Source organism: Pyxicephalus adspersus, chromosome 3 (genome assembly GCF_032062135.1).
Source record: "Pyxicephalus adspersus chromosome 3, UCB_Pads_2.0, whole genome shotgun sequence".
NCBI lineage: Eukaryota > Metazoa > Chordata > Amphibia > Anura > Pyxicephalidae > Pyxicephalus > Pyxicephalus adspersus.
In genome coordinates this window covers 143,286,675-143,296,433 of record NC_092860.1, presented here as the reverse complement: position 1 = coordinate 143,296,433, position 9,759 = coordinate 143,286,675, and the positions used below count along the sequence as shown (strand labels likewise).

Here is a 9,759-nt window from a genome sequence, read left to right as displayed (position 1 = left end):
ACGCCCCTACAGACAGCGGCGGAACATTTTTTTTTCTTTTTTCTTAAATCATCAACAACTTTATTTGTTATGAACACAAAGTAATCTGTACACTTTGCAGACTTTCTCAATATACAAAAAATGACTTTTTTTTACTAACTCACACAACTGCATGGATTCATTATTTTAAGTTCTCTCATATAAAATAATGTATAAAAAAACTGTTTTATTATTGTTTACTGTAAAAAGTTTACATGCTAACAACAATGGGCTGCAATGTCCGAAAATTGTCAGCAGCATTGTCAGCCTGCTGTGTGATGATCCCTGGTGTGGCTATCAGTTTTGCTGGAGGCAAGAGAAATCTTTATAGGCCAAGTGTAAAAAAATCACAAGGGGGTAACAGGCTTGTTTGCAGCCACAAATAGGGTTCCAGCACAGGTAGGTGGGGGTTACTTGAACAATTTGTACCTCTTATGTCAGTATAAGTGACAACAATGATGATTTTGGCTATCTGTAAGGGTGACATTCTTCCCAATGGCCGGCAATATAGGACACATTCTTCCTACTGACCACTAACTAATGTACTGTGAGCTGTGTATATAATAATTACAGAAGGGGGTTCCCTGAAGACTTGAAAGTTATTCCAAGGGTTCCCCCATGATAAAAATGACCCTAAAGTCTGGTCTGCACTGACAGCACTGTTAACCCCTGTAACTTTGTTTTTTAATCTTTTTGCAAACGTCCAACAATTATTCTATATCGCCATCTACTGGCCATTTCTTGCATTTCCACATAAACTTGGCTGTTGTATTATTATCTGATCAGAGCTTAAAATTAGCCAAGCATGAGATTGTTTCCCAAGTCTATGCAACAGCTCATTATCATTACATAGTTACATAGTTGGTTTTAAAAAAAGAAATCCATCAAGTTTAACTATTAAGGAAATAAACATATCCCAGATATAAAACCCTATAAGACATAGTTGGCCTGACAAATCTGGATCAATTTGCTCAAACAGGGGAAAAAAAATCCTGATTCCATTAGGTAATCAGATGTTCCCTGGGTCTCTGTTATCTCTACTTTAAAGCCTTAATACCCAGTTTTATTCTGTGCTTCTAGAAATCATCCAGCTTTTTCCTAAAGCAAATCTATAGTAGTTGCTAAAACTGCTTACTGAGGGAGCTGATTCCACATTTTCACAGACCTTACAGTGAAGAATCCCTTCCTTATCCGGAGCTTAAACTTCTTTTCCTCCAGACACAAAGAGTGCCCTCTTGTTCTTTGTAATGATCTCAAAATAAATAATGGGGAAGAGAGTTCTCTATATGGACCGTTTATATATTTATACAGGCTGATCATATCTCCCCTTATACGTCTCTTCTCAAGGGAGAATAGATTCAGTTCAGCTAATCTCTCCTCATAGCATTAAACTTATTTTATTATCTTGTTCACTAATGCAGAATTGTTCTGTTATCATAAAAGAGTCTTGCAGCATAGACATATCAGGGTAACTTGTGGCCTGCTCATACAGAGAGCTGTCCTTTCATCACAGCACTGGAAAGTCAGACAAACCAAGGAAAAGATTTGTGTCAATGTAAGTATAACATAAGGTAAGAAAATAAAAGAATATATATACTGCCTGACCAAATAAAATCCCACACGTTTGTTATGTTATAATCTGGGGTGTCTGTGAGGGCAAATTTATGATTTAGGGTGCCTGTGGGGTCAATGTTATAGTCTGGGGTTGCTTCAGATACTTGCTTACATTCAGCAACGCTATGTAGCCCAAAACAAAATGTCAGCTGACTACCAAAATAGTTTTCCATAAATAGATTTTTTTTCTTCCCTGATGGCACGGACATATTCCAAGATGCCAGTGCCAGAATTCATCAGGCTCAGATTGTAAAGAGTGGTTCAGGGAGCATGAGACATCATGGATTGGCCAACACCAGACCTTGGCCTCATGAGTAGAATTGGCCGCTGGCATTCTCGCGAAATTTTCTTCGAACTTCTGATGGGTCCGCAAACTTTCGGGAATCATTACAGGAGGATTCCCAGAGCTGCATTCATTCACTCATGCAAATGAATAAGTACTGTAACATGGATATGAAATTGAAATTCACAATGGAGATAAAAACAGGAATGTTAACATCTACAGATTTGTGACTTTTGAAAAAGTCTCTTGTCAAATCTCATTCAGATGCATTGCCATGCCCTTAGCAAACAAGGCAAGTATAAATACGCACAGTGGGCCAGACTTATTAAAGATCTCTAAGGGTAGGGAGGATACACTGTCATTAGTGAAGCTGGGTGGTCCAGAAAACGTGAAATGGATTTCCTAAAAGTCATTTGCTATTTATTAGCAAATGTTTTTAATCCTGGACCAGATCTATTCCAAGTTTGCTGGATCACCCAGCTTCACTTTTGAAAGTGTATTCTCTCCAGTCATGAAGAGCTTTAATAAATCAGGTTCAGTAAGAGAAGTGGAGTTTTGATCTCCAAACAATATAGCTACATACAGCTACATTGAGCACAGTGTAGTATAGGTTTAGTTATCTGTTTGAACTTTTTGAGTTTTAAAGATTAAAAACAGAATGTACTAACAAACACAAATTAAAATGTATGCCCTTGCAATATTTTTTATTTTGAAATTTTGAAAGATTGGGGAATGTTTATGAGCCCTGTTTTGCACTCAGGTGCTGTGTTCATGTTGGAGTGAACAAGACTTTACCAGACAGGTAAATATCTACAAGGACATAGAAATTACCCTTACAAATTCTCTTTTAACAAAATAGTGTTTCTGCAGATTTTGCCTCACTTTCTGTTAAGAGAAATGTATTGTCACCGGGACAGAAAGTCAAGGGAAATCTTTCCTAAAATTCAATATTAACCTTAAAAGTGTTCCAGCCCCTCCCCATCTACAAAGTCAGCTTGATATGGCAAACACATTCCCTCATTAAATCAACACAGAAGAAGTAAACTTCAGTTCAGCATTTGTTTTTATTTCATTTAAACTACATACAGCTGTAAAAAAAACAAACCAAAAGTAACAAAATAAAAAAACAAAATCAACATGCAGCACATACAGGTAGCAATAATACACTCAAAATATACAGTAACACCGTAATGAAATTTTCTCTGGCCTGCCAGATACATTACACAAATGAAAAGACGTTCTTTCTCTTAGACTTGACAGATGTGGCTTCCGAGCACTAAAACCTGTGAACATCAAGTGCGGCAAATCCACTATTTTAATTCTTACACCTTAGCTTGTTGCTTAGAAAATCAGTGAGAGGAGCTCCTATCTACTGTCCAAGTGAACAACACTATTAACTGACAGCATAATAATAGACACAATTGTGTAGTTCTAAACTATACAGCAAAAAGAAAGTGTTAAATTGTTTTTTCACGGCTTTTCAAGTGATTCAGTAGACGGTTAGGCTGCACTAAAGCATTACCACTTCCACTTTTAGTAGAAACAGGCACTATTAAAATAAAAGGACAACTTCGGTATAATTTACAATATTGTTGTAAAATGAGATGCCATAATTATAAAATATAATCAACACGTATATGTTCATCAATTATATTGGTTTTTACTTTGCAGGGGAGAGCATCTGATTTGGAGTCGGTGATTACCTATAGCAAAGCATTTAGATTTTGTATAACATCATGAAAGCACAACCTCTTCCCTGTTGTAGAATGTGAAAAAGGAGCAGTAGTCACACACAAAGGCAGCATGTATCACTTTTGTGCATGGTTTTAACCATTATAGTCATAAGGACAGCATGAAAAGTTTGCAAAAGTTTTGTAGTTTTATTTAAATACAGCAAAACTTTTTTAACTTTTTGGGTTTTTTTATTAGCCTAAATGTGTCCCCAGACTTTTATCATTCCAAAAATATAAAACCTCAATGCCAGGGACATACAGGGCCTACTCATTCAAAAAAACACCTAACCCCCCTCTTAATTACCTGAAAGCAGCATCTTGGCACCCCCATGGTCACCTGGGATTCTTCTTACTTATTGGGTGAATGGAGCCTGGAGGTACCAGCAGGCTTAGTATTATCAAGTTTCAAGAGATAGATCTGGAGTCCAAATTTATTGATTTGAATGAAAGGTGATAAATGCAAAGGAAAAAGACACTGATAGACATGAAATCCATAAAAGCATTGAAAGGATATATTATGAAAGATGAAATCAGGATGTGGGAGCAGCTTTTATCTTTATAATATAATAGCTTGATGTTGCTCTGAATATGTTACCTTTACCTTTTTCATGGTCCAACAAGATTGTAGTTATCATTCATAAGCGTACATAGACAAAGTACAATCATAAGTGTCTGTTTTTACATTGCTTACACAGCTCCTAATCATAATGCCTATACTCTACTAGTGTATGGTATAGTGTAACACATTATTAAAAAAAACTAAAGCACAACAAGCAGGAGTGAGCTTTTTTAGAATCAGATGGCATACAGCATGTTCCTTCTTGGAATATTATATAATAATGTGAGGACTACTTTTTTACTTTTGTAGTAAAAGCTGTTGTCACAATTAATTGTAAAGGCAATATAATAATCTTAAGGTAGGAGATATAAGGCAATTCTGCAGTGACTACCAATACTGTAAGGGCTTTTTAACTCTACTTCTAAATTTGTAGTTTTTTAATAATAATTATTCACATTTGGGGTGGGTGTTTAAATGGTACGAAAAAAATGTAAAGTTACCAGAACGTAGAGCAGCCATTCTGTTATATGGTTCTACTTATATTTTAGGTTATGCCCATTTAATATGTAATGCTATCAGAATGAAATACTAGGTGATACATACATTTGTATTAGGAGGAACCTTCAAAAGGGGTCTTTGGCTTTGGGGGCTGTGATGGTAAGTACTGTAAATTATCTGGCGTGACCAAATCACATGGTTGTTAAGAGGCCAACTTAAAACATGGCAGCAAGGGAAGCTAACATATTCCCTGAAAGTTCCCTTTACACTTTAGCTCAGGAGTGACGTTAAAAGAAAAAGAAAAAACAGCCCTGGCTGCAATACTTACCTTCACCCCCCAAGCAATCTCCTGCAGGTCTTCTTCTTCATTACAAAATATGCTCAGTATTCAGCATATTCAATGATAGAAAAAATGGAAAATACTAAACCTTTTAACCTGCCTGATTGTATGTTTACCTGATATTGGCCAGTTCATGTTTTCTGCATATGTTCTATTGTACATCCATGTCTATAGTCACAGCAAATCAATGTTTGCTGTGTTACTCCAAAAGCTCCAAATGCAATGATAGGCACAAAGTGCTTACCAGGGATGAAGAAGAAATCCACCATCTTCTTGGATGCCTCTGGCCTTAATACCTTCTAAATCAATGACCCAGAACCATGCAGCTTGAAAGTGAAGTCAGAGTAAAGTTAGATTGCAAAGTTTGAATGGCTTTAAGTTGAAGCCTTTGTACCAACATATCAGTCAGACATCTATTTACCACCCTACTAAATCTAGTTGGGCCTTAGGCTTGTGTTAATGCTATCAGTATGACATCAGTATAAGATGATTTAATTGATAGGTGCGAGAGCTCCTTCTGCCCTGCATTTAATTATGTGGATTTAGCATTCTAATAGACATGTATGGAATGCAAAACCCACATGCCAAAAACACTAGCCCATTAACACTTTCCCTTGGATCACTTGCTTGCAGGCTTTATAGATGAGCAACCCTGTAAAAGAAGAATAGGAATAGACTGAAAACTTTGCTCTTTTTATGAGCTAAAGTCCCTGCTGATAAGGAACTCTGCAGAGTGTATTGGATCCAGTGGTTCTTCCAAGTGCTGCCCCCACATTAGTACAACACAAAGTAGTAATGTAGCAGTAGTATAGAAGAAGAAACCACTCCCTTCTGTGGGAACATTCTGCAACACCTGAAAGTAGAGGTGGTCATAAATGATTAGGAAATTGAGCAAGCACCTTCTTCTGCCAAAGTGTTATTTAAGTCTTTCATCAAATAACAGGGTAACTTTAAGGAACCCAAATAAACTAGGGGGGATAAAAAATTGCATACATATTGGGCATGATTTAATAAAGCTCCCCAAGACTAGAGAAAATAGACTAACATGTAAGCACCTGGGTGATCCTGCAAACTTGTCCAGGATTTCAAATATTTGCCAACTAATAGCAAATGAGTTTGGAGAAATCCATTTTCGCCCATGGTTCGCCCATGATAGTCTATCTTCTCCAGTCTTGGAGAGCTTTATTAAATCAGGCCCAGTATGACCACCTTCATGATTCTATGACTGTTGGGAGTGTTCCTAACCCCAAACTTTACAGCTCAGCCAATCAGTTATATTTGGCCTACACTGAGAAGAGTACACAGACAATGGCCATTGCCAGCTTATTGATGGAAACAAAAATTATTGGAAAAAGCTGTTTTAATTGTCCGATTGTTATTCCCCCCACAAGCTCATAGACATGAAAACAGTAATCCAATAAACTTTTTGGCTAATAGTACTATAAAATGTTAATTTGTCCACCACCCAGGTTGTTCTTTATAGTACAGACTTTGAACAATGGTATTCCTGGGTATTAGGTTTTTGCCTTGTTACCTTAAACTAAACATAAGACCCTCATATCCTAAATATTTGGAGCTATAGATCTTACAATGGACATACATTATAATGTGATGTCTACACAGATGGAATAACCTTTAAAACACATTGCTTATCACTCATCCAAATAACCTCGAATAGCCTAGTTAGAAGTACAGAAGTCACTTTCTGAGCTGTGATCATAAATACCAAAAACATATAAACATTATATACAGCATCTATGTAACAAAAGTATTAGAAGCTTCACACAAATCTAGTGAGGAGAGAAGAGGAATAACTGAGAAACCTAAAATCTTCGGAAATGTGACCCGGCTGCTCAGGTTCAGGTAATTTTGGAAATAGAAGTCACTGTACAACTCCTTCACGGCCCATTTTAGTACATTGAAAGCACATTGCTAAATTTCTTGTTGCATGTTTATTTTACAGAATTGCTCCCAAATTTTCCATTTATCAATTTACCCAAAACTTCCAAATTGGTGCTCTGAACATAGTATTTTTGTGGACATTAAAGTAGGCTGGGTGTCTATTACTTTCATGGCATATTTCTCAGATAAGTACAGTGCTCTGCTGTAGTATTTTAGTTACTGTGGCATATATATATGAATTACCAAGGACTGCACATTTACATTACTATACATCAATAGTGCTGGAATAGTGCATGTTAGTGAAATGAATGTATTCATTTACAAAGATCTACGCTATACAAGGTTACCTGTGAAATCTTAAAGAAACAAAAAAAAATCTGCTGCCCTTAGCAGCAAATGAGATCCCATGTGTTGTTTTCCCAATGTATGTGGGAATGAAGGTACAAGATGACATATTGCTTTTCTGGTGCATCGACAACCAGGACAATAAGTAAAACCCTCAGTGCAAAATACACTGGTCTGTATCAACCATTCTGAAGTCTTTTATTAAAGTCAGGCCAGTACAAGAAGGATTTAATTGGTTGTTAGACTATTTTAAGCAATAAAGCCAGAAATGCCGGTGTCAAACTGTTCAGTGACATGCAGAGATGGGGTCATATATAGCAACCTGTAATGCAGTTTCTGGGCCTGGTCATTACATTGTATAACTCTACATCTGTAAATGGAAAGCACACAACTGCTTCTTGCTGTATTTCCAATTTCCTAGTCTGGCTAAGAGCTTGTGTATATTTGTATGTGTTCAGAATTACTTTTCTCCCCATACCAGTCAATAGAATTGCAAAAGCAACTTGATAGAATAAGGTCAGGGAGGTCTGAGAGGTCAAAGGGATCTCAAACTGATCTCAAATGCAAGCTGAATGTACCTACACTCACATTGCCAATTCCCGCCTACATAAGCCCTTGTCTAATAAAATTAATAAATACAAATTTTGTTATGTTGGTTAAATATGTATATTTGAGGATAACTCTTTATCTTTTCTACCAAGTTTAATTTTCCTAGGTGGAGGTCCTCGGGCTGGAGACTCCCAATGTTCCAGAGCAGACATCACTGGACAAGAATATGCACAGGTGTGATTTGCACCAAAACCCAAACTCTACCAGTCATACAATGGCAGCCTCGGGCACTGGTTGGAAGACTCATCAGGTCTGCTTTAACATTTTGGGTTTATAGTCCTTTTAGTTAAATGCTGAACCAACATTTAGTGAACCTGGCGGCCTCAAGTTAATTGAACTTATATTGTTGAAGATATTTCACGACGCATCCAAGTGGTTTTCTAAGTCTTAAAGAGTGTTGGGAACATTCCATGTCAAAGTACCGGTGCCTGACTTCACAGCACCATGATGATGTCAAACTAGAACAGAACAAGCACAACATGGCCAAAGTTTCACCATATGAGTGCTGCATTCATGTATACTCCACATTTGCATTGAGACCCTTCATTTTATATGGATTATGGGTAACTGAGAAAGTAGTGTAATATCTTCAACTTTTCCAAAAAAGTCCAATTTAAAATGAATACTATCTACACCATGACCTGAATACATTAAAAGCCTGTTGCTTTAAAGATACTTTGAAGTCACAGTAAGACGTATTCTCTCCCGGGACTAATAATGGACGTATTATAACCTAGGGTGTCAACTGGGTCAAAATTGAGTAATACTGGTGTAAAAGAACATCTGTCCTTAAAAATCACATTTCAAATAGACACACATGGAGACATAATTTATACAGGTTCAGACATCCAAAAATGAATTATGTAGCAGGTACAGAGAAAAAAAACATCACTTTTTAACACATGGCTATATCACTTCATAGAACACCCATACCAAACATGGCCACGGATCCATAATAATTTAATGCTTAGCGTGTCCATTCAGGGCACTGGCAGCCTTGGTTTTAAGTCTAAAACTTTTTTACATTGTTCCAAGCAGAGGCCCAAACCAATAATAAAGTAACTGGCATTGAATTTCCTTGTAGCAGTTAACTCAGCAGCTACAGACAGAAAGCTGAACGCAGTTTAAATCGATATAGTGGGGGGGGTCTGGGAAAAGTCACGCCTGCTGTCTGAACTCTGGCGCCACCTGTGTCATGTGGTATGAATTGCTCTTTTAAGGCAGTGAAGAGACATTCTGTGGTGCTTGATGTTGGCTGCACTCACGCAGTTTCCGTATTAGAGGCAGAGGTACTTTTCTTCCTTAACCGAGGCTTATGGACTCTGGGAGGAGGCTAAAAAAAGATAAATATTTCAACATATTAGTAAAATATCTGCTTTATATAAAAGTACACAAATACATTTCTGTAACATCAAATTAGAGTCCTCTTTCACTGAAAGTCAGAAAACGCTACCAAACTCCTCCAAAAGGAGTAAATATGAAAGCAGGTTAAAATAGTTCACCACCTGTCTGATTTGTTCAGGTAGGGGGAAATAATAGATTTTGATACCTAGATCATAAAATTTACATTCAGATATTAAATAATTTCTTCCCAGGTTGCTACATTTCCAGTGAAAGTGTAAACAATAGACTCTAATAGTCTTTATTGTCATGCAATGGCCAGTCCAACAATACAAGCATTTACTGCTGCACAAAGCAACTGCTTAAATCCAATGTTCAGCTGATTACATACTAATACATATTATTTAAGGAGAATCCTACTTCAACTTCATATTTCAATGAGGGGCCACAAACTGTATACCAATAATAACTAATGCTTAAAACCATGCCCTTACCATACCACATCTTATAATGACAT

At 36.9% G+C, this 9,759-nt stretch overlaps 1 protein-coding gene across 6 annotated transcripts in view; it reads right to left on the bottom strand.

Moving 5' to 3' along the window:
• Positions 1 to 2,960: 2,960 nt before the first annotated feature.
• The window catches only part of REEP1 (receptor accessory protein 1), a 30,549-nt gene continuing 23,750 nt past the window's right edge, over positions 2,961 to 9,759 (bottom strand). For all 6 annotated transcript variants that reach the window (XR_011920006.1, XM_072406603.1, XM_072406604.1 and 3 more), the window contains one exon: positions 2,961 to 9,234. Coding sequence is in view for 2 of the 6 variants with exons in the window: in XM_072406606.1 (XP_072262707.1) it covers positions 9,163 to 9,234 (72 nt within the window). In the remaining 4 variants the exon portion in view is untranslated. The remainder of the gene's footprint in view (positions 9,235 to 9,759) is intronic.